We start from the raw sequence: 25,724 nt of genomic DNA on the forward strand, positions 1-25,724 counted from the left end.
CACTGAACTCCGAGCCCACATTCAAACAATAAGCATGTCTAGCTGACTTCACTGCTGAACCCATGGTGAACACAGCTACTCTGCGTCTGTCACCTGCCCATCAGAGGAACCGTCAACTCCCTCCAGAGCTGCCTTAGCTCCCACCTCTCACTCCCTTTCAGTCCCTGTGCTCACATGGCCGGTGAATAAGCTTTTCATTCTCAGGATAAAGGACCAAAACCTTAAAATGCAGGTTTTACCAGCTCTTCAGACTCAGCCCCTCCCTTTCCAGCTCCTAACTCCCCACCCCAACCCCAGGTTCCCCCTGGTATACCTGCACTCCAACTCCCAGCACCCCATCCATGCCCCCTCTCTCCACTGTCAGCTCTCATACCCACATTGCTTCTTTATGGCATTTACCGTATCACCTTATAAGTGTTTTTGGTGGGATTATTATTTATTTTAATGGTACTCTCTCACCAGAGCACAGACCCCATGGGAGAGACACATCACTCTTATTTGCTGCACTGACCCAAGCACCTGGCCCATAAAGGAGCCTAAGAATTATCTGCTGAATGGAATAGACATAGAATTAAGTATAGAAAAAATGTACCCAAATAACCAGTTATCTCCAGGTAGTAGGATTATGAGTAATCTTAACTTACCTCAATTTTATCATTCACATTTTCTACAATAAGCACAATTTGCTTTTATTATTTCCAAGTTAACTCTTTGCAACTCATTTTTTAAAATAAACTTTACTTTGGATGAATCTGATTTATAAAAAAAAGCTGGTAAGATTGTACAAAGAGGTCCTGAATATCTCGCCCTCAGTTTCCAGACTATTAACATCCTACATGTCCAGAGTATGTTCTTCTCAGCCAAGAAACGGACACTGGGACATGACCTTCTCTGGCTTCACCAGCTTTCCTGTTACTGTCCTCTCTCTATCCCAGGGTCCCATCCAGGACACTTCCTTACATATAGGTAACACATTCCCTAAACTCCTCTGGTCTTGGCATTTCTCAGGCTTAAACCTGTTTTTTCACGACCGTGACCCATTAAGTGTCCTATAAAATGTCCCCCAGTCTAGCTTTGTCTACTGTTTCTCCTGTGCTCAGACTGGGGTTACAGGTCTTGGGAAAGATGCCACAAAGGTGTCCCATACTGGGGTATGTGACATCCACATGGCCTTATTGGTACTGGTCACCTGGGGTATTTGGTTAAGGCAATGTTCACCAGCTTTCTGGGCTGCAGTTACTATTTTTCCCCTGTCCTTGGGAAGAAAGTCTCCAGTTGAGCCCACCTCAAAGGAGGAGGGGGTAGGAGGTAAGCCCCTCCTCCAGGAGGTAGGACTACCCACAGAAACTATCTGGAATTCTTCTACTGGGGAGACTTGCTTTTTTCCCCCACTTATTTGTTCAATCATTTATATCAGAATCTATCATTTATGTCACATGTATGTACTCACTGTACACTTTGGTTATAATCCAATTCTACCATTTTGTTTTGTTTTGTTTTCGGCCAACTTGTTCCAGTCTTGGCCACTAGTCATCCTCTAAGGTCATTTCCAGTGTTGCTCTGACGCGCCTTTATCTTTTTGGTTTTTGAGCACTTCCTTCCTTCTGGTACTATCCATACTCTGGGCTCACTGTCTATTTTCCTTGCCCCAGCTCTAGAACCAGCATCTTTCCCAGGCAACCAGAGTCGTCACTAAACCCTGAGGTTAATCCTGAAGTTCATAGTAACCTTGGAATTCCCCTCATGGCTCAGTGGTTAATGAACCCAACTAGTATCCATGAAGACGCGGGTTCAATCCCCGGCCACCCTCAATGGGTTGAGGATCTGGCGTTGCCAAGAGCTGTGGTGCAGGTCGCAGACACGGGTCAGACCTGGCATTGCTGTGGCTGTGGTGTAGGCTGGTGGCTCTGTCTCCAATTGGACCCCTAGCCTGAGAACCTCCCTATGCCACGGATGCAGCCCTAAAAAGACCAAAAAAAAAAAAAAAAAGTTCATAGTAACCTGAAGTTCAGAGTAATCTGAATTATCATGAACCCAGGATCATCTATATGAATGTCATGAGGTAATCTGTTTGGTGGCTGCACTAAGCATAAATAAGTTTACCTTTGAGACCCAAGCTAAAATCGCCACAGAGGACTCTCATGTATAACAGCAACATTCCCACCATTTCTTTTACGGTACTCTTTTATTTTGAATCGGGAGGGTAGACAGACATTTTGCTTTCATTTTTCAGATAGGAAAAATGTGAAGCAGAAGTGATGACAGTGATGTCAGGGACTGGATATTAATACCTGTGCCTTTTCCCTCCTGCATATCACTAGCACTTGGGGCTCCTGTGCAATACAATTTAACAACATGGGGGATGACAGCTCCTGCCACTCCACTGAATATCCTACTGGCTTCAGGTGTCCAGTTGAACCAAAACTTTCCTCTATATATTCACATTTGTTCAATAAATAAGAAGGAAAAAAGACTCCTAAAATTTTAAAATAGGACTGGCTATTACGTAAAACAGATGACTATAAAGCAGCAAACTGGAGTTCCTGTTGCAGCTCAGCAGGTTAAAAACCCAACTAGTATCCATGAGGATGTGAGTCTGATCCCCATCCTTGCTCAGTGGGTTATCGATCAGGCGTTGCCATGAGCTTGTGGTGTAGGTTGCAGACTCAGCTCCAATCTGGTGTTGCTGTGGCTATGGCGTAGGCCGGCTTCAACCCCTAACCTGGGAACTTCCATATGCCACAGGTACAGCCCTAAAATCAATCAACCAATCAATTAATAAAGCAGCAAACTTTTAAGGAGAGTCCATTGTACGTACGCTAACACACCAAACATTTTAAGAAGAGAGGATGAAATAAAGAGCATCCATGGCTGTCCACAATTCACTAGCACCCAATCCCTCCAAAGTGTGGAAATAAGGAAAGTAAGATTGCTCATCAAGAGGTGAAGTATGTAATCAGTACATAACAGATTGGCTCTAAACAGAACGCAGAGAGAAAAAGAGACTTACAAGCCAACATGAATTACTAGGATAATTACACTGAAAGATAGTGCGTTTAGTCTAGGAGGAAGGCAGGTTATAACCAAAACAAGTAAGAAAAGTCAAGAAAGCAAATATCTGACACAGGAGGGGCCCAAAACCAAACCTGAGAAGTCAGGTAAGGCTTCAAGGGGCATGGGGTCTCAACTGAGAAGCCAAGTACATGTAACAACTGGTACTGTAAGCAGAGGAAACATGCACAAAGACCTGGAGGTCCAGCAGCCAGGCACAAGCCCAAACCTAACATGAACAGGGCCCAGGGTAAGAGTACAAAAGAAGGCCTGTTTGCCATATGGCTAAATGTTTAAAAGTTATAAAGCAAGTTAACAAGCTATTTATGAAATATGTTCTATCCTCCTACATTGACAATCAGACCTTATAGTGACTGGGACGTTTTGGCTCCATTCTGTAAATCTGCAGCCAAATTGGTGACAATTTGGAAAACACTGCAAAGCATTAAAAAAACAAATTCCATCAAGAGAAAAGCCATTATTTTGCTGGATCTCCCTCTACATCTGTACATATGCAGTATTTTAAGAGAACTGGGGACACATTACATATACAGATTTTACCCTCTTATACAAGCCCTTCCACTCTGACAGCCTGTAATGTAGCAATTGACCTGAGGCCGTGACCCACTATGCATCTGACAGCTGGCTTACCTCAAGGCAGGATTCTCTCATTGTGATCACATGTATGCTACAGACCCCTGGAGATGCCCGAGATCTCTGTCAGGGGGTCTGTGAGGTTAAAACATGTTCACAAAAACCTCACCTGTTATAAAGGGACACCTCTGTACCAGTTTCCTACCACTACTGTAACAGACTACCACAAACTTTGAGCAGTACACATGCACTCTCTTGCAGTTCTGGAAGCCAGGGGTCTAAAGTCAAGGTGTCTTTAGAGTTCCCATCGTGGCAACAGCAAAAATGAATCCAACTCAGAACCATGATTCTTCATTTATTATTATTTTTTATTCATTTATTCAAAATTGCCAAGTCCCTTTTATCATGGAAAGTAACCCATTTACAGGACCCAGGAATTATGGAGTGGGGGGCCATTATTCAGCCTCCATGATACCATCTGTTTTTTTCACTCTGTTCATGGTCAAGAGCAATGACACGTAGAAAGCTGGCATCCAGCACAAATCTAAGCAGTGGCACTAAAAGGGAACAGGGGGTCACTGTATTCTTTAGCACCACACACTCTTGGAGAACAAAAGCCTGTTTCCCTTCCAAATGTCCCTCATAAAACAAAGTTACTCATTAAATGGAAAGCCCTTCTGCATATTACCCTTGAACATGGTTCCATCCTGAGGAAAAGCACTTGCGTGACAATGTCTGACTTGTGAGCTGAACTTATTTTCATGGGTACCATTTTTACTCAAAAGAACAACTGATACACAAGCTATGGCTATTTAGACTTTGGAATCTGGCAGACATTTTCTCAAAATGAATCAAGTGAACCTGTCTCTTCAAGTAAAACAATGAATAGTACTTGTTGCCAATAATAAAATTCAAGCTTTCCAGCAAAAATTAAATTTTGTTGAACTTATATTCACCAACATGAGCCCGACAGCCTCCCAAGTGTTAGACTTCTGATGGGATTGTGGGATTGGTGGCAACACTACAAAAAAACCATGATGTGTTGGTTTTGTGTAATAAAATGTGTGAGGGTTAGTGAGATCTGCATAAATCTGTTATGGGCTGAAATGTGTCTCACCAAATTCATATGACAAAAGCCCTAACGGCCAGTACCTCAGAATGTGACTGTGCTTGGAGACAAGGCCTTTAAAAAGGTAAATTTAAATAAGGTCACTAGGGTGGAGCCTAATCCAGCAGGATGAGTATTCTTAAGGAAGAAGAGATTAAGACTCAGACCAGAGGAGGAGAGGAGAAGACAGCCATTGAAGAGCTAAGGAGAGAGGCCTCAGAGGAAACCAACAACCCTGCCAAACCCTCTGCTTCGGTTTTTTTTTTGTTTTTTTTGGGTTTTTTTTTGCCTTTTCTAGGGCCACTCCCGCAGCATATTGAGGTTCCCAATTGGAGCTGTAGCTGCCGGCCTATGCCAGAGCCACAGCAACATGGGATCCAAGCCTCGTCTGCGACCTACACCACAGCTCACAGCAAAGTCGGATCCTTAACCCACTGAGCAAGGCCAGGGATGGAACCCGAAACCTCATGGTTTCTAGTCGGATTCGTTAACCACTGCACCACGACGGGAACTCCTGCTTCGGACTTTAAGTCTCTACTGTGGCTGTGCCCTTGGCTGACAGGAAACTGTTCCATGAGGTATGCTTATCAACTGATTTGACTTAGTGATCAAACTGTGCAGTACTTTGTGCATTCTGGATTTTAAAAAAAATTTTTTATGATGTATTATGTCAAATTTACTACTGCATGAGTGGAAATCAAGACTTTATGTAGTTTTTACATGTTGTGATAGTTCTTAAAATAAACCTCTCCTATAAATCAAAAATATATATACATCTTTTGTTGAAGCCATGCAGTCTGTGGTACTTTGCTATGACAGCCATAGCAAACTAAAAATCAATCTCCAAATGACAATTTCTACCAGGTACAAAATTATTTTCAAATAACCTACCCATGCATGGGCAATATACCCCTCAAAGCACAAGATAGGCCAATGGATTTTAATGTAACACAGGACAAAATGTTTATCAGTATGGGTTCAGTTACCAACTGTAATTAACCTTTAAGAAAATACCATTTGTCCAGTTTGGGTGCAGTATCAAAGAAGAGTATCTACAATGATATGAAGACTATAGTTATATTTCCTCTTTTTCTAACTATTTGTATAAGGTCAAATTTTCTTACTTTTCTCATATGTTTCAACTAAACAACACATCACATGAGGTTGAACAAACAATCTAGATGTTTTCTATTAAAACAGATTCTAGAGGTAGTTAAAAAACATGAGACAATGCCACTCTTCTAAGTTTATTTTTACTTCAGAAAACATACTTTTTTCATAAAAATATTACTAGTGTTACAATATAAAGAGTTATTTGGTTTAATTAATTTTTTTTTTTTTTTTTTTTACAGCCACATCCTTGGCATATGGAAGTTCCCAGGCCAGGGGTCAAATTGGAGTGCAGCTGCCAGCCTACACCACAGCAACGCTGGATCCTTAACCCACTGAGTGAGGCCAGGGGTCAAACCCCATCCTCATAGAGACACGGTCAGGTCCTTAACCCTCTGAGCCACAAGAGGAACTTCAGGAGTTATTTTTAAATGAATTTTAAAAAGACTGAATTTTTTGTTTTAATTAATAGAGTAAATATTGATAGCTATAACTCACATTTAAAAAAAAAAAGCTTGTTAGTGTCCTCAATAATCTTTTAAAAATAGAAAGAAATCTTGAGAACAAAAGGTCTGTGAAATATTACCTTAAAAAATATACTTAAATATCAGTCAAAGCCAGGCATTTTGTGGATACATGAGAGAGTGCTTTGTTTTACCTTTTTTTTTTTAAGTGTCTATGGGAGCTACTCCCTTTAAAATTGATCACAGCTGCAATTATCATGACCTTGTCGCATGGAATGTAAGTTGTGGACCTTCTGTTAATCATTTATCTATGTTTTCTAGCAGGTACAAAATTATTTTCAAATAACCTACCCATGAGTACAGCCTCCACTTTTCACTAAGAGGCCTTCTCATGGCTTCTATTCAGTCTGAGGTTTTGTCATGCTCTTCAAATTCTTAAAAATGAGCGGATTGTAAGTAAATCACTCTGTTATAATTCTAAAACATAATTCTAAAATCACTATCTACTACATATCAAACCTTCAGCAGAAAATAACATACCATGATGACTTCTGAAAGCTTCCAGACAGTCCGTCTATTTCAAGATACCCTAAAATGCATCTATGGATCCTGGCAGAACACCACAGCCAATGCCTGTACCATATAATGACAGGGCCCTTGTGGAACAGGTCCTGCAGAGTCTAGTCAGCAACACAGATGGATCTTACCTCAAAAGCCCTGGGAAAATCACTGCTATTTACTCCAAGCACAGCCTTGAAAATCAGTCTGGTGCTTGGGGTCCATTTCACTAGGTCACGGATTATCCTAATGTCAGTAAGAGGGTGTTTGTTGAGAAACTGATTGGGTTTTTCTTCTCATAAACACTGTGAATCACTTAATGACGCAGGGTCCCTCATTTCTTCTGCTGCTACAAAACTTAGAGCCCAATTCGTAGTCTCCCCTCAGAAATGCGATACTGCTAATACGTGTTTATTGGCCCCATTCCTCGCTACATTTTATGCCATTTCAAGATGTGTCCCCTTTGCCTGCTCCTTCTCAAATATTTATGTTAACTATTGAATTTTGTGTGTCTTTATATGCTGCTTTACACCTTTTCTTTCAAATGAAAAAAAACATTAATATACTTTTCACAGTAACTGTTAGCATTTTTTACCTAAGAGGATCTAAGATCCTGGTTATATGAATCCACTTCTAAGAGACAGCTCGGTTTCTCGTACTAATGCCATGCTTCTGCATCTCTCGAGGCCACCATTCCTCAAACCTTCGTCCCTTGGTTGATGACACAACAAATTACGTACAATCTAGAAACCTGGGAGTGACTCTTGACATGGCAGGTAAGCCATTCTACTCCCATTTCACAAAAGATAAGAAGGGACAGAAGAACCTACATTTTAAACTCGTTACCCGACACTGACACAAACTAATCGTTGAAAGTTAACTTGCTACACACATGGTTGACCCTGGTTTTCGCCTCATCGGTCATGTTTTTTTGTTCCCAGTGAGGACAGTACCACCTAAGAATAACACTGAGGTTGTACGGATGACTGCTCCTGTGTTTCATTTTCAATGAAGCAAGAACCATATGGTCGTCTTTAATGAAGACAACTCTGACGACAAAATCTTGGCCCTCTTTCCTGCTACTTGTAATGAAAAGTTTTGCATTTTCCAAAGAATCTGAATGACAGACTAAAGTGACTCTCTTGATATACTTAATATAAGTATATATCAAGTCTAACTTTTCAGCTTTCCACTAATTTAAATTTTTGATTCTACTAACTAGTCATCATTATCAAGGATAACTTCTATTTTTTAATCAAGTTCTTGATTATTTAGTATTCACTCTGAACAGTTAAGGCTGATTTCATTTTTGAGATCCATGGGTCTCTCTCTTTAGTTATTTTCAAAACAAGTGCTGTACAAAAAATAAATAATTGAACTATCTACAGGAGTTCATGGAGTCCAAAGTGGTTTATCCCTAACCCTCAATCCTAATCTAGAATCATATTTTAGTTTTAGTGCTATATCCATTTTTTTTTTTTTTTTTTTTTTTTGTATTTTTAGGGCCATACCCAGAGCATGTGGAAGTTCCCAGGCCATAGGGTCAAAACGGAGCTGTTGCTGCAGGACTACACCACAACCACAGCAATACCAGATATGAGACGTGTCTACAACCTACCCCACAAGCTCACAGCAACGCCAGATCCTTAAAAAGGAGGGATCCTTAAAAAGAGGCCAGGGATCGAACCTGCATCCTCATGGATACTAGTTGGGTTCATAACCACTGAGCCACAAGAGAAACCCACTATATCCTTTTTAATACTACTGGAAATGGTCCTGACACCTCAAGTGAATGCTAAATTAAAAGAAAAATGCTCAAGTTGAGGGGAGAGTCTAACATATCCAAAAGGAAAGCAACACAAAAGAAGAGAGTACCACTACCAGTTAAAGAGGAAAAATGAGGCTGAGAGACTTACAGGAGTTACAGATCTAGTACCTGGCAGAGCCAAGATGTAAATTCAGGTCTACATCTTGAAAGCCAATGAACATAAGATTTTTTCCTTTTTTTTTTTTTTTTTTTTTGTTTGTTTGTTTGTTTGTTCTTTTTGTCTTTTTAGGGCTGCACTAGTGGGATATGGAAGTTCCCAGGCTAGGGGTCCAAGCGGAGCTACAGCCCCCGGCCTACACCAATGCAGCCATGGCAATGCAGGATCTGAGTTGCATCTGCAACCTACACCACAGTTCATGGCAATACTGGATCCTTAACCCACTGAATGAGGCCAGGGATCAAACTCTCATCCTCATGGATGCTAGCTGGGTTTTCTAACTGCTAAGCCACGATGGGAACTCCTGAACATAATATTTTTATTCAACCCCCATGCTGAGACACCACCATTTCTTCCCAGTTATTACTGATTTGTTGGGTATTCTAAAGAGACACTAAGTCATAAAAGAACATTTAAAACCCAACTGCTTGTCCTACTTCCAGTGCCCTGCTCAAGACACCGAGCAGACAGAGATGAGCGCTCCCCCTGACGTCGCCCTGGCCCAGCTGGGGCCCGCTTCTCCCAGGATGTTCCTCCCCTAGCTACTGTGAAGAGAACCACATGCTAGGCTGAAAGAGGGGCTATCACCATTGTACCAAAGAACATTCTGACTCACAAATCAGACCTTTCCCACTGCTGGGCCTGCATGTGCTACCTCCACTCTTGGCAATTCTAAACAGGTATCAAAATGACATCCTTTTCTCAAGATGTCGCATTTACATCTATACCACCCAATTTAGCACACATCAAATGCAGTCCAATAAAATCTTTTTTAAAAGTTGTCAACTGTTGTTCCACAACTTGTACCTTCTCCGAGGCTAACTCTGAGGACAGACTGTGTGGAAAACATGAACGGTGCTGACCAACCCTGTGGTCATGCCCCCTTCTCCCTTGCTAACAGAACCTTAATTTTATTTGGTTAGTAATGTGCCTAATTCCCAGGAACAAATCATGACTGTTCTAATCAGTCAGTAATCTCATTCCTCTCTGTCAGTCATCGGCCTAGATGCAGACATGTAACCCAATTTTAGCCAGTTATGTAAGAGGAAGACTACTGACTGGGTTCTAGAAAATTACCCTCTCTGATAAGAAGAAGAACAACAAAAGGAGACCCTTTCTTGTACCCTTGCCCCTTCCTTCCTACTGGACATTCTTCTATTGAAAACCATGAACAAAGCCATCTCCCGCACAGGATAGCAGTGTGGAAGATGGAAGGGCCAGGGCCCCCTGTCTGTCTACTGCCCTGTGTTAATTCATAGAAAGAGCCAAAGAGCTCCTTCCAACACATGCGAAAAATGGGATGCTGTTAAATTTCACCTGATTTTTCAAATTATGAATACACGTGTTTACTTGGTGTGTAACTATAATTAAAATGAGGGGAAAAATCCATTGATGACTAAGAGAGCAAACGACTAATAATAGCAAAATACTGTTGATGTTTTGTAAATCAAAGAACACTGAAAATACCCAGAGACCACACAAGGCAGCAAGAACTGAAGTACAAAAAGAAGTGAAATGAGTAGTAACCCAATAGCCCCAGCCACTTTGTGCCGAGCCATTTCTGGTCAGAGCAGCAGCATGACAGGAGGCCCAGGGAAAAGTGGAGCTGAGAGCTTTTGCCAGGCTCACGAGGTCAAGGCACGTGGACTTAATAGAGAAAAAAGAACAGTTCATGCCATAATGCTTCCCGCTAAAAACCATTACAATTCCTAAACTGCATGAGCAAGAGGCTGAGAAACTAAGCACAGAACAGTGCTTAGGAGACTAAAGGATAAGCAGAACTGCCATCAGTGTCAGAATGCCAGGGAGACAGAAACTGAATTTCAGTGACCAACAAAGAGAGAGAGTCTCAGTAAACACACTAGGCTATCTGCTAAAATCCTCAAGGGCTATGCACTAAAAATAACGTACACCAAAAATAGACTAACCCTCAGAAAGCCTGAAACCAGGCTTCAAATTCTCTCCATCTTTGATGGGATCATTGTAACTGGCTCCTAGACTACCTCTCTGCTCCACACACAAAAAAAGATCTAAATATACTATGGTAAAGATATCAATATCCAGAGCATCTATAATTATTTATACAAGCCACATCTGTGACCTACACCACAGCTCACAGCAATGCCAGATCCTCAACCCACTGAGCAAGGTCAGGGATCGAACCCGCAACCTCATGGTTCCTAGTCAGATTTGTCTCCACTGTGCCACAACAGGAACTCCTCATTCCTTGTTGCTAGAAATGCAAAATGGTACAGACACTTTGGAAGACAGTTTGGCAGTTTCTTACAAAACTAAACATATTATTCGATCCAGGTATCACATTCCTTGGTAATTACCCCAATGAGCTGAAACATCCAAGTGAAAAGAAAAAAAGAAAAAATACGCAAAAGAGCATAAAAGACATAAGTGTCTCAGTGAAAAGACTAATACATGTGAGTGGAGTCCTATACGGAGAGGAGGGGAGGGAGAATGGAAGATACAACATTCGAGAACACACTGGTCAAAATTAATCAAGTCACAATTCAAGAAGCTCTAATAACCCCAGTCAGGATACACACAAAGAATATCAAACTTAGGCACACCAAAGACAAAGAAAAAGTCTCAAAAGATGCCAGAGTGGTGGGGGGATGGATAGTGAGACTGATGGCTGTCTTTTCAACAGAAGGCAAATAACACCAGTATTATATCTTTAAAGTTTTCAAAGAAGCTAACTATAAATCTGGAATACAGCTGAAAATATCCTTCAAAAATAAAGGTGAGGAGTTCCTGCCATGGCTCAGCGGAAACAAATCTGACTAGTATCCATGAGGACCTAAGTTCAATCCCTGGCCTCATACAGTGGGTTAAGGATCCGGCGTTGCCATGAGCTGTGGTGTAGGTCACAGATATGGCTCGGATCCTGCATTGCTGTGGCTGTGTGTAGGCCAGCAGCTGCACCAATTCGGCCCCTAGCCTGGGAACCTCCATATGCCTCGGGTGCAGCCCTAAAAAGACAAATTAAATAAATAAAGGGAAAACAAAGGCTTACACAAAAACGCAATGAACTTATTGCTAGCAGATTGTAATTAAAAGCAATACTAATGAGAGTTCTACAGGCAGAAAGATAACTATCCCAGACAGAAACATGAAAATACAAGAAAGAATGAAGAGCAGTGGAAAGAGTAAAGTGGTGAAATCTAAACAGGCACAGACATAAGATGCAACAATAATGTCTTGTGTAATTTAAAATATGTAAAGAATTAAAATAGAGAGGAGTGTCACAAAAATGCAGGCAGGGGATTAGAAGAGGGAACGTATCTTAAGACTCCTACGTTTCCCATAAAGTGGTAAAAGTACTAGAATAGAACAAATAAATCAAGAGCACATCTTATAATCTCTAAACAACCAAACAAAATATAAATGTGTGACTAACAAGTAATACGAGGAAGAGAAAGAAAGTGAGGGGAAAAAAAACAGCTGTGACAAATAGAACACAAAGAGAAAGATAGATTTGAACCTAAATATATCAATGGCTACATTAAATGTAAATGGACTACATTAACATAAAACTAGTGTGAAAAACAAAATGCATATATATTCTAGGTTTGGGCATCAGAATAGACAAATATTTCAATGTAACAAAATAAAAAGTCCAAAAATAGACTGGAGAAACACATTCACTTGATAGATGACAAGGATGTCACTGGGGAACAGGTTTCTTCTACAAATGAGTCAACTAGTTATCAACATGGGAAAAAGTGAATCTCAACACAATTCACGTCACATATAAAAATTAACTGTAGGTAGATTATAAACCTAAATGTGAAAGACACACACAAAAAATAAAACCCCTAGAAGAAAACAAGAGATTATCTTCTTGACCTTAAAGTATAGGAAGTGATCTTAAACAGAACACAAAAGTATAAAGAATAAAAGATGAACTGGATTTCATTAAAGTTGATTCAAAAGATTCCATTAAGAGTAGAATTGCATATTATAGAACAAGAGAAGACACTTGTAATACATCCACCTGACAAAGGACTCATAATCAGAATGCATAAAGAATTCATAAAATAGGCAAAAAAGACTGAACAGTCATTGCAAAAGAGGCTATCTAAAAAGTCAATCAAGGAGTTCCCATCGCGGCTTGGTGGTTAACGAATCCGACTAGGAACCATGAGGTTGAGGGTTCAATCCCTGGCCTTGCTCGGTGGGTTATTAAAGATCCGGCGTTGCTGTGACCTGTGGTACAGGTTGCAGACATGGCCTGGATCCCACGTTGCTATGGCTCTGGCGTAGGCCGGCGGCTACAGCCCCAATTAGACCCCTAGCCCAGGAACATCCATATGCCGCAGGAGTGGCCCTAGAAAAGGCAAAAAAACAAATAAAAATAAAAATTAAATTAAAAAAAAAAGGTCAATCAAGGAGTTTGGTCATGGCTCAGTGGTAATGAATCTGACTAGTACCCATGAGGATGCAGGTTCAATCCCTGGCCTCCCTCACTGGGTTAAGGATCCGCCGTATAGGTAACAGATGCGGCTTGGATCCTGCATTGATGTGGCTGTGGTGTAGGCCAGCAGCTGCAGCTCTAATTTGACCCCAAGCCTGGCAACTTCCATATATTGTGGGTGTGGCCCTAAAAAAAATAAAGAATCAACATGCAAAAGGCATTTAAGTTCATAAGTAATTAAGGAAATGTAAATAAAGCCCAAAATTTGAGACTACTGCACCCACACTAGAATAGACAAAATTTTTAAAGCAGATGATATTAAATATAGGTGAATATGTGCAACCACCAGCACTCTTGCACACTGCTGACAAGATGTACAGGCCATAATCACTTTGGAACTATCTTCAACAGTATCTGAGGAATTCCCACAGTGGCGCAATGAATTAAGTATGTCTGCTGTTGCCACAGCTGTGGTGTGGGTCACAGCTGGGGTTCAGATTCCATCGCAGACCCGAGAGTTAACCTATTCTGCAGGTGCGGCCAAAAATGTTTTAAAAATTGTATCTGAGACCCACATACCCTGTCATTTAAGAATGCCATACTGATGTATAAAACCCACAGAATTGTGTACATCATGTGCATTAAAATATATGTACATGAAAATTCTCAGCATTATTAACAGCCAAAAATCTTAAAAAAAAAAACAACTAAGTATTCTTTTGCAATATATGATGGATAGGATAAATTATTCTAGCATATTTACACAATGGCATACTATACAGCAATGAATCTAAACTAACTACTGCTATATTCAACAACCCAGATGAATCAAAACACATGTAAATGACACCAGACTTAAGAGTATACACAGTATATAAACTCCATTTACATAAAATTTAAATACCTGTAAAACTAATCTGTGGTGACAGAAATCAAGAGTTACCTTTGAAATTGGAAGGGAGAACAAGGGAGAATTCTGGGGGAACCATCATGTTTTATTTCTTGATTGAGGCATAGTTAGTTGTATTAGGGTGTTCACTTTGCAGAAATTTATTAATTTCCATACTTGTGATGTGATGACTGTAGTGATGGCTAATTTATATGTCAACGTGACTGGGCTAAGGGATGCCCAGATAGCTAATGAAAGATTATTTCTCGGTGTGTCTGTGAAAGACTTTCTGAAAGGGATTAGCATTTGAATTCACTGCCACAGACCAATGCAACTGGTCAAAGTGAAGATCTGAAGAGAACACCAAGGCAGAGGAAAGGATACCCATCTCCTCCTGCCCTGGGACAGCAGCACTCCCGGATGGGGTGCCCCAGACTCAGTCTGAGGTCACCAGCTCCCCAGGTCCCAGGCCTTCAGGTCTGGACTGCAACTCCACCACCAGCTTTCCAGGCACCACCACCCCCCCAATTTGAAGATGGCAGATGGTAAGACTTCTCAGCCTCCACAACCAAAGAGCCAACCTTTCATAATAACTCTATTTGTCTCCCTCTATCCATTTTTCTGAGAACTCCAAGGAGAGGTAGACACCCCTCTGTACTATGCTATACTTAAATTTTAAAGTTTATCCATATACAAGGTTTTCTTTGGAGGTAATGAAAACTAGACACAAGCGGTAGTTGCACAACACTGTCGAGGTACTAAATGCCATGGATTTGCACACTTTAAAATGGTTAACTTTATATTACATGACTCACCTCAAATTTTAAAAAGTAAACCCAAAATGTAACTTCAGTAAAACAATGTATACATTTATTAGCAGATATCCACCACTACAAATATTTAAGAGTTGTAAAGCCAAACTTACCAACTGCTGTATCCCCATCTAACAAATTGTCATCTTCAGAAGTCTGAAAGTCCATAATCACACCTGCTCCATCTAAAAGCTCCTCATCACTACTCGCACTGGTTATACTGTTGTAGCTGTTTCTATAGTAGCCTCTATGGAACAGCTGCTCAGACTCCATTTAGCTGTCTGATTTTCTGGAAAAAGGAGGAAAAAATGGCCTTAGCGTTTTCCCAACATGTAAGAAAAATCACCTAGTTTTTTTTTTTTTTTTTTTTTTGTCTTTTTGCCATTTCTTGGGCTGTTCCCACAGCATATGGAGGTTCCCAGGCTAAGGGTTGAATCAGAGCCATAGCCGCCGGCCTACGCCAGAGCTACAGCAACGTAGGATCTGAGCCGCGTCTGTAACCTACACCACAGCTCACAGCAACACCGGGTCCTTAACCCACTGAGCAAGGCCAGGGATGGAACCCGCAACCTCATGGTTCCTAGTCGGATTCGCTAACCACTGAGCCACGACGAGAACTCCCAAAATCACCTAGTTTAACAATTCATTTCCACTGCGCCAAGACAGGAATTCCCAAAAGGAAACTTCTGGTCTCTGTATTTTTTTTAAAAAAGTGAAAACTTCATTCACCATTACAAGCAGTTGTAAAAAAAGAATGGAGAATTTCTTCAGGTAATAGTATAAATCTCCAAGATCAATTGTTAAGACAAAAAACAAAGTACAGAGAAATGCTTTGGGTTCCCTCTTCCAAAAAAGTGGGATGTGGTGTAGGATGACATACAGGACATAGTTGGTGGACTGGGTATTGACCATCTCTGGAGGGATCTCCATGACAGGTGCCCACAGGGGAACGGGCCGATGCTCAAGTACCAGGTCTGTCCCTTTTCATTATCTTACCAGATGCAAATACTAATTTTAAAATACTGTAATTAAAATATTTTTAAGATTTCATTCTCCTTTCACCATTTTAAACTTTAAACCTTCAGAGCCCATAATCAAACATCGACCATGAAAAATACGTAATAGGCAACAATTCCCATTTTTTCCAAGTAGATAACAAGTAAGTACACAAGTGTGCATTGTTCTTACTCTATTTTAAAGCCAGTGTAACACCTAAATAATTTCTTTTTTTTTTTAAAGCATCTACCTACTTGCTCAACATCGAAATGACAGTTCAACTTAAGCATGCTAGACATTAGCAGCAGACTTGAAAGGTTCTGTGTGGGTACTTGAAAGACAGAGCCGTAAGAGCAGTTCAACCAGTAAACCTGGTAAAACAAGACTTATTAGATATGTCATAATGAGCACACACAGAAAATTAAAGATGAAGGGAATTGAGCATACTCCAATTCTACAGCTGAATTCTAGTACTGAAGGCTTGAAGTGTTTTAAAGACAGTCTCTTGTCCTCAGTAAAATTTCCTTCTACATGTGTAAAAATAATCCCAAAGAACTGTAATAACTAAAAAGTATTTGTAAAGCTTCTACACCTTTTAGAAAAATTAAATACCGATAACTATCTTTAAGAGATTTCTTATATAAATTTCCTAACTTAAAGACCACCTCAGAGAAGGTAAACTTTGAGAGATCTACTCTCAGCACCTGGCACAGTGAATGAAACACAATGCATGTATCAAAATGTCAGACTGCTTAGTCAATCAACCAGGTTAAAAAAAAAAAGAGAGAGAGAGAAATGCATTCAGTCTCCAAAAAATAAATCCCCTCTACAAGGTTAACCTGATCTTGGAAAAATAACCAAAAACTAGCACCTAAGTTACAAAGAAAATCTTAAACAGTTACTGCTTTGAAACTTTATGAATGTTTTACGGCCACCTCTATCAAAGACAGACTATTATAACACACTGAGATTCATTATAATACACTAATTAAAACAAGAGTTTTATTTCAAGGTAAATGTTAGAATAGTGTGAAAATAATTATTCATGCTAAGAACTTTGCAGTATCCTTAGAGTTGATCAAATTCAATATAGCGGCTCTTGAGTAAATAACCAAAAGGCTTTCTTTTTTTCTTTCCATTTTTAGCCACTCTGAGGCATACGGAATTCCCAGGCCAGGAATCAGATCTGAGCCACAGTCAGGATCTAAGGCACAGCTGTAGCAACACCAAATCCTTAATCCACTGTGCCATAGCCAGGGACTGAACCTGTGTCCCAGTGCTTCCAAGATGCTGCTGATCCCATTGTGCCAGAGTGGGACCTCCATATGCCACATGTGTGGCCCTAAAAAGACAAAAAAAATGAAAAATAAAATCTTCATTTCACTCACCCCTATGGGACATCTAGATTCCACACCCTCTTTACAACTAGAGAAACCATTTCTGTTCCAAAACGATACTACCTCAGGCCTGCATGGGTTACTATTCCTATAAATTCAATAACTTTAAAAAAAAAAAAAGAAAAACTATTCTTATTAACCCAGAAACCCTGAAACATGGCTAGTCCAAACTGCAATGTGTTCTAAAGTGAAATACATACTGGGCTTCTAAGACCTAAGGAGAAAAAAGAATGTCAAATATTTCATTAATAATTTTATATTAAGTCCAAGTTGAAATAACACTTTAGATACACTGGGTTAAATAAACATAGCATTAAAATCAATCTCACCATTTTAATGTGGTTACTAAGAAATTTAAGATTACATATGTCTCATATTTGCAGCACATTTTTTACAAATTTTTTACTGAACAGCACTGCTACAAAATATTCAAAACTCTATGGGAGCATAAAGGAAATACACAGAAGGAATCTGCACACCAGTGTTAAACTGTTTTAGGTTCTAAACTCAATTCCCAGGCTTGACCACAAAAGGCTATGTCAGTCATGATACAACAGCAGAAATTCTGCATATAAGTAAAGGAAAACAATACTACGAAATTATGTTTTCCTTTTAGATTGTCAAAAACATATTTAAAACCATTTGAAAACATTGTAATAGACCCGGTGGCTTGCAAATATATTCTTGCAGAGCTGTGAAGAGTAGCCATAACCCAGAGAAATCTCAGGGAGAAAGCCTGGTGCACCACAGCAAGTTCCTAAATGACCTACATGAGATCACTCTGACCCCCTCATCTGGTCCACACACTGCGGCCAGCACGGTCTTCTCTAAAAGCAAGACTGATGGTGGTCTCTCCCCACTATGTGGGTTAAGGTCTTCATCACTTTTCACCACGCTCAGCAACTCTTGACCTCAGTGCTGAAGCCCCTTGCAGTCCCTGTGCTACCCGTGGGGGTGGGGGGGCATGCTTCCCCCGTGTTCTGGATGCACATTTTCCCTGGGCCTCACCAGGCTGTCCTGCCCGCCCCTCATCTCCTCCCTGGGCCTGGCACAGACCCTCCCCTCTTCATCTAGTTACCTCTCCTAGGCATTCTTCAGGGTGCACCTCAAGCATCCCTTTATTGGGTTAAACTTTTAATCAGAGTTTATTAGACTTTAGGCACCATCCTAAGCATGTTACAAATTAACTACTTTAGTATTTGTAGTAAATACAACCACAACCCTGCAGCTTGGATACTACTGTTACCCTCATCTAACAGAGCAAGAAACTGAGGCACAGAGAGCAGCAGCAAGTGGCTGGAAGTCCAGCCGCTCAGGAAAGCCTTCCCTGGCTAGGTCAAGTTCTTGCTGTCAGTTCCCACACTCTGCTTACAGCACTTACTCCAGGTGTAAGGTGGTACTGACTGACATGATTAATTAGTAACGTCTGTCCTCCCCCCCAGGTGTCTCGAGGCCTGGGTGTCCATTTCTGCTCAACTCTGCATATTCATGGTTAGCACAGTACACACACCTACTAAGTGCTCCCTTTCTTTTATTAAACTTTTTGAGATAATTGTGACTTCACGTGCGGTGTAATAATACAGAGAAATGCTGTGTCCCCCTTCCTCCATCTCCTCCAATGGTAACATCGCACAGGACTACAGGACAGCATCATAATCGTGGTATCAACACTGACACAGAACATTCCATTACAAGGACCCCTCAAGCTGCCCTTTAAAGCCACACCACTTTCTTCCAGTCCCTTCCTTAACTCCTGGCAACCTATAATCCGTTTTCTATTTCTATAACTTTGCCACTTCACTCATGTGGCATAAATGACTCTGGGGATTAGCGCTCTGTACTCAGCATAACTCTCTGGAGAATCACCCAGTGGTCTTATGTGTCAACAGCTCTCTCCTTTTAGTTGCTAAGCAGTGGTCCATGACATGGACACACCATGGTTTGTTCAACCATTCATCCACCCAGAAGAATATCTGGCTCTTTTACAGGTTTTAGCTATTACAACAAAGCTCCTGGAAATATCCACGTATAGGTTTTTTTGTGAACATAAGTCTTCATTTCTCTGGGATGAAAGCCAAGCGGTGCAATGGCTGGGTCATATGATGATTGCATGTTTGGCTTTTTTTTTTTTTTTTTTTTTAGGGCCACACCTGTAGCATATGGACGTTCCCAGGCTATGGGTCTAATTGGAGCCAAGATCCAGGCCGCATCTGCGACCTATACCACAGTTCACTGCAATGTCGGATCCGTGACCCACTGAGTGAGGCCAGGGAGGGAACCCGCAATCTCATGGTTCCTAGTCGGATTCGTTTCTGCTGCACCACCATGGGAACACCTCTGCCCTGAATCTTGATCTGTGTGTCTATACCTACAGCAACAACGCACGGAACTGACTGCTGCAGCTTATGGAATTGGACAGATTGACTTTTCACACTTTATTCTCATTTTTCAAAATTGTTTTAGCTATTCTAGTTTCTTTGTCTTTCCACATAAATTTTAGAAAAGTCTTGCCTTCACCTACAGGCTCTTGCTGCATCAGTGGATATCTACAGCAGGAGTGAGCAACAATGCATAACAAATGACTGCTACATCTCTACCTGGAGGCACCATCCACCTAGCAGCCAACATCAGATTTCAGAGTCACTGATGGATGTAGTCAACAACCGTAGACCGGGTACCCAGCATACCCTGGGCTAACAAGTACAATTCCAACCCACCTTCCCAGGCAGGGAAGGGGAAAGACACAAATAACTCCAGCTGCTCGAGAAGCGCCACAGAACAGGTACACATGGTACCTGATGACACCGGGCAGGAGTGAAAGTCTGTCAACACTGAGAAAGGAAGTAGTGCTAAAGGACTGGGATGACTTCACTGGGCCAACCAGGAGGTAAAAAGTCAGTAAAGGACAAAAGTCCGTGCGAAAACACAGCAGCATAATGCAGCCTGCTTGGGCAGCATCTGTTAGAGGTGGGGACTGGAGGGCAGTTGGAGGGACAGAGCCGGAGAAAGGGGGCGGGGGGCGAATGTCCCGCTAAGGAACCTAGTCCTGTCAACATGTGAGGCAGCTTTAAAAGCGCAATCACCTGATCCAACAGGAACCTTGATGAGCCAGCAGCAGGGGGTGGCAGCGAGATGCCCTGACAGAGGGAGAGAGACTGAGGGCCCGCCACGGAGAGGGGCCAGGAGACCCTCACCCCAGGAGACCCTGAACAGCCCTGACACGACGTGGCAAGGGCACCACTGACCTGAATCACAGCAACACCAAGGAATGGAGAGGGCTGTGGGGAAGACTTAAGAGGTTGCAGTAACTAAGGCCAGGTGAGGGACGGTGCAGACCACACATCTGAGCCACCTGCTAAGTTTCTGGCTTGATCAATTCACAAATGTGCCTCCCAGTAGCTTCCGGGCCTCGAGCCCTGAGCTGGGGTTAAAGGCCAGGCTGCAGGCCCCTCTGAGGCCACTCAGCAGCCAAGGGATGGTTACCATGAGCCCACTCGCCCTTCCCCCGCCAGGGCCAGAAGCAGGGAACACAGAGAGGAAGACCCTACAAGCGGGGCTCAGGGCCTCAAGGGTCAGGCCTCTCTCACAGGGCACAGGGGACCACAGGTAAATTTCAAGGGTGTGCCAGTTGTCTGATGGAAAGGCGGGCACAATCTGAGAGAAAAAAGAAGTGAAACCTCCAAATGCCAGCCACCAGTCTGATGGACAAAAGTCTCAAGAGCAATGGGGGCAGGGAGGTGGCGCTCTAACTGATGGAGCCACTGCATGGAAGGAGCAGGCTCGAGTAAATGTGTTAAGAAATAAGGATGTGGAGCTCCCATCGTGGCTCAGCAGTTAAGGAATCCAACTAACATCCATGAGGACTTGGGTTCAATCTCTGACCTTGCTCAGTGGATTAAAGATCTGGCATTGCCGTGAGCTGTGGTGTAGTTCAAAGACGCAACCCAGGTCCCAAGTTGCTGTGGCTGTGGTGTAGGCCAGCAGCTACAGCTCTGATTGGACCCCTAGCCTGGGAACCTCCACATGCCATGGGTGTGGCCCTAAAAAGACAAACAAAAAAAGAACTAAGGATGTGAAATATGAGTCAAAGATTAAAATGTGGCAATGAATTTCAACACAATCACTCACTAAAGTTTATAAAATAGCTACTCGTGTAATTGAAAAAAATACAAATAAAATTTTTACTGAGGAATAGCATCATATTTATATAGGCCTTACAGCTTTCAATAAATTACATTATACATGGTCCTTAAAAGGGATGTGGTAATTTTTTCCTTATAAATTACTATATATCCATATAATAAAAAGCAACACAGGACAGGTGTCACAGGAAACACTAAAATTGTTATGAGAGCTCAGAGAAAAGATCACATTCCTATAATTGATGATGAGAAGCCTTCTTTGGATGAAACACACTTGCACTTTAAAAGATAAGTGGGATTTCATGGGGCAGAGATGGGAGAAGAGGTTAGTTAACCAAATTAAAAGTACTGGCATGAATCAAGCTATGGAGCCAAGAAGGCAACAAAAACATTTGCAGAAGAATAAGTGCACAGAACACAAGTTCAGTACAAGGTTTCACGGTCAAGTAAGTTTGGGTAACGAAGAACAGCCCCATCTAGCACTGTAACTAGCTCTGTAATGGCTAACAGCATAAGAAAGATTATTGAGAAAACCAGTAGTAGATATTCATTTCATAACCGAAATTTATTACAAGTTTCTCAAATTTGTTTTACCAGGGAAATGACCCACCCACCCTTTATATCATGAAATCTGTCAGAATGTCATTATATTAAGAGTATATTGATACAAACTGTCAATACTCACAAGAGGTGACAACAATGAAACTGATTTCTCCCCAAAGTAGTATTTCTCAATATTTAATCTTTACTGTTCATTAGCTTGGCTGCAGGTCCAAATTGCTGCACCTTATATACTTTTCTTCAAAAAAATATTAAATGGATAACCTGCTAAAAGAAATGGCTATCTATTCTGAAGAAAATGGCTATCTATTCTGAAGGAAATTTCCTGGTTCATAATTTTTTTTAATCCAGTCAAAAGTTTTTAATCCAGTCATCTAGTTAAATGCTAGATGATTTTAAAAGGAAAAACGAGTTCCTGTCATGGCTCAGAGGAAATGAATCTGCCATGGCTCAGCAGAAATGAATGTGTCTAGTATCCATGAGGATGCAGGTTTGATCCCTGGCCTCGGTCAGTGGGTTAAGGATCTGGTGTGAGCTGTGGTGTAGGTAGTGGACGCAGCTCGGATCTGGTATTGCTGCAGCTGTGGTGTAGGCTGGCAGCTACAACTCCAATTCCACCCCTAGCCTGGGTACCTCCACTTGCCACAGGTGAGGCCCTAAAAAGACAAAAAAAGGGGGGCGGGGAGGAGGAAAAACACAAATATAAAACTCAGACTGTAAAAAGGTAAACAATCCGACAAAAAGATGAAAGATGCTATGGAAGACTTACACTCTGAAAACTAAATAATTTTCATGATTTTATAAGATAGAAACTGTTCAACTACTTCCCATGAGGTCAAGAAATATATTTGCCTGTCACCATGCCTGTGAAGTCCTTTCTGATGACACTATTCAAAATTCCAACCTCCTCCCCTATTCTTTATTCAGAGGAATACGCTGTACTCAGAGTACCTAGTTTGTAGGTACTTATTATTTGTTGAAAGAATAAACTGAAAGGATCTTAAAAAAAAAAAAAAAAAGAAAGATATTTGCCTGACTTGGTTCCAATCAAAGTTGCAGATCAAATCTCTGTATTTCAGTAATGCACAAGGGCAGTTTACCTACTGGGTTCATCTTTTTTTTTTTTAATCTTTCATTTTATACTTAGCTGAAGAACATTTCTCTTTAAAAATCAAAATATATAACAGCTACAATGTTTAGATACACGTGAAAATGAAACACACTGCCTGGCTTCAGCCTCAGTTCTGACAATGACTGGGATCTTATGGAAATTAATCAAATCCTCTATGCCTCATTTTCCACACCCCTACAGTGGGAAAAATGAAAGCACCTACTTCAAGGTGAACTGAGATAATTCACAAAATCACTTAGGAAAGACTCTGAATCACAGAATTCACTCAATAAAATAGTAACGTATCGGAGTTCCCGTTGTGGCTCAGTGGTTAACGAATCCAACTAGGAACCATGAGGTTGCAAGTTCCATCCCTGGCCTTGCTCAGTGGGTTAAGGATCCAGCGTTGCCGTGAGCTGCAGTGTAGGTTGCAGACGTGGCTTGGATCCCGAGTTGCTGTGACTCTGGCGTAGGCCGGCAGCTACGGCTCCAATTCGACCCCTAGCTTGGGAACCTCCATATTCCGCAGGAGTGGCCCAAGAAATGGCAAAAAGACTAAATAAATAAAATAAAATAGTAACATATCCACTGCTGAAAAGTTTGACTAAAAACTAAGCTGCAAGTTCTACAAAGCAGTGACAGTGGCCAAACCTCACAGGATACTGCTTTGATATCTGACCCACCACAGAGATCAAATCTGGCTTCCTGAGCAGACCGAAAATTATTACCAACATGTCACAACAGGAAATGGAAAGCCCATCACCAACATGACCTGGAAAACAGCCAAGTCACTAACATAAAACCGTAATTTCAGCAAATCTTTCCCCCGAACTGCATATATCCAAAACCAGGTTAAATATCAGCATTCCTAATATGCTACATATGCTTGAAAACTCATGCTATAACACAAGTTCCAAGTAAAGATGTAGGTACTACACATTCATATTGACCTTTTAACATATCTTGACCTGTTTTTCAAGCAAAGAATCAATCTTTGAAGAGTGTGGGGGGTAAGGTGTGGGAGGAGATGCAATCTGTCAGGGATTCTGCCAAAAGGGGCTGTTCCTAGTAACCAGAGGTCATAAATTACTCAATCTAAGGAAAAACCTATAGGGTTTACCTGGTTTTTAAGCTATACTATGTAACAGCAAAACAATCAACAACACCTTTTGAGGTGAATATCAAGAACACATGCAGGAGCATTTTAACTCCTATCTGCACTCTAGATAGCTACCGATTTTCTAGGGACTCACAAGGCAAGCAAAATTGACATCAGTAAATTATTTCCATGCCTACCTCATTAAGAATCTTCTAAATTAACTCCTGAGAGGTGAAAAGAAAAGCATCTGGAAAGGTTCGACAATCAATGACATAAACCACAGTGATGCTGCAGTAACTGAACTGCATAGCTCAAAGTTTATAGTTGCAAGAACTGAACTTCAGAATAACCAAAAAAAAAAAAAAAAAAAAAAAAACAAAGTTAGGGTCACTGTTTTCATTTTTATAAAGAATTTTCTTGAACGGAAGCAAATTTCAGCCTCTAATACGCACTGAGGTATATGTAATTATCTTCTATGTGCTTGTTTTAAAATACTCTACCAAAAAAGCGTATTTTATACAAAGTTAATTTCTGGGTCTAAGGTAGCTTCCGGTCTAAGTCAAGACACGAATGTTATCTACATACACAAACTTTGTCTTGACATACACTTAAATCTAAACTAAAACCCGAGAAGCTGAACATTAACTTTAAACTTGGGCCCATGTCGCGAAGTAAACCCCTCTGCGGGAGCGCACCACCACCCCTCCCTGGAGCCTCGGTCCGCTCTGCTCAAGGTCCACAGCGGCTCCCGAAGGAGGCAGGGACCTCAGAAGGGGCGCGGGCTCACACCTGTGCGGAAGCGGGGTCAGCGTCAAGCAGGTCCGCCCGGCCCAGGAGCGGCCCAGCCCGCCGCGACTCGGGACCGGACGCTCGGGGCCCTGGGCTCCACCCGCTGCCCCGAGTCCAACGCGACCGCCCCAGCTCACCTCCCTCCGGAGGCACTACAGCTGCAGCCATGCTCCAACTCCAGAAGGAACAGGAGCGGCCAGCCACCCAGCACTCCTCATCACCCGGCCCGACTCCGGCTGCGGGCTTCAATGCACCGCCGGGGAGGGCTGCGGTTCCGGACCCCGGCCCGACCCACCCGACCCCACGAAGCCGACAGGAGCCGCGAGAGCAGGGCCGACAGGTGCGTCGGCGCCTGACGTCACCGCGTAGCCGTGAACGGCCGTTCGGCGTCCGGCCCCCCGTCGGAGTCGCGTCGGCGCCCATTGGGCCGCTTGGGAGCAGTGGGAGGGTCTTGTAGAAGCAGGAGGCGGTCCATGGGGAGGCGGTGGGCGAGGCCGGGGCACCTGAGGGGGCGGAGCCAGCTAGGGGGGCGTCCCTTCCCTAACAGTTGGTCACATCCCTCGCGCTGTGCTGTCCGCCCCGTGGTGACACAATCACAATATCACAACGAGGAAATGAGCAATAAATCC

General features: G+C 42.0%; 1 protein-coding gene and 2 long non-coding RNA genes across 6 annotated transcripts in view; 1 reads left to right on the forward strand and 2 right to left on the reverse strand.

Moving 5' to 3' along the window:
* The window catches only part of CLCN3 (chloride voltage-gated channel 3), an 89,518-nt gene extending 64,079 nt beyond the window's left edge, over window positions 1–25,439 (reverse strand). For all 4 annotated transcript variants that reach the window (XM_001926134.8, XM_005670487.4, XM_084994794.1 and 1 more), the window contains exons 1-2: window positions 25,233–25,439; window positions 15,114–15,289 (exon numbers count right to left, since the gene is read on the reverse strand). In XM_001926134.8, the coding sequence (XP_001926169.5) occupies window positions 15,114–15,273 (160 nt within the window). In that variant the 5' untranslated portion in view covers window positions 15,274–15,289; window positions 25,233–25,439. The remainder of the gene's footprint in view (window positions 1–15,113; window positions 15,290–25,232) is intronic.
* LOC146396507 (uncharacterized) lies at window positions 4,000–8,082 on the reverse strand. Its single transcript, XR_014826586.1, has 2 exons — window positions 6,200–8,082; window positions 4,000–5,187 (listed from the first exon to the last, which is right to left on the reverse strand). It is a non-coding gene; the product is annotated as an uncharacterized LOC146396507 (long non-coding RNA).
* LOC146396508 (uncharacterized) lies at window positions 4,895–8,275 on the forward strand. Its single transcript, XR_014826585.1, has 2 exons — window positions 4,895–7,661; window positions 7,827–8,275. It is a non-coding gene; the product is annotated as an uncharacterized LOC146396508 (long non-coding RNA).
* Window positions 25,440–25,724: the final 285 nt, after the last annotated feature.

The sequence above is a fragment of the Sus scrofa genome, chromosome 14 (assembly GCF_054392235.1).
Source record: "Sus scrofa isolate SSC_HxYL_T2T_F1_AM1 chromosome 14, Sscrofa_HxYL_maternal_Yorkshire_Landrace_v2.0, whole genome shotgun sequence".
In the NCBI taxonomy this organism is placed as follows: Eukaryota; Metazoa; Chordata; class Mammalia; order Artiodactyla; family Suidae; genus Sus; species Sus scrofa.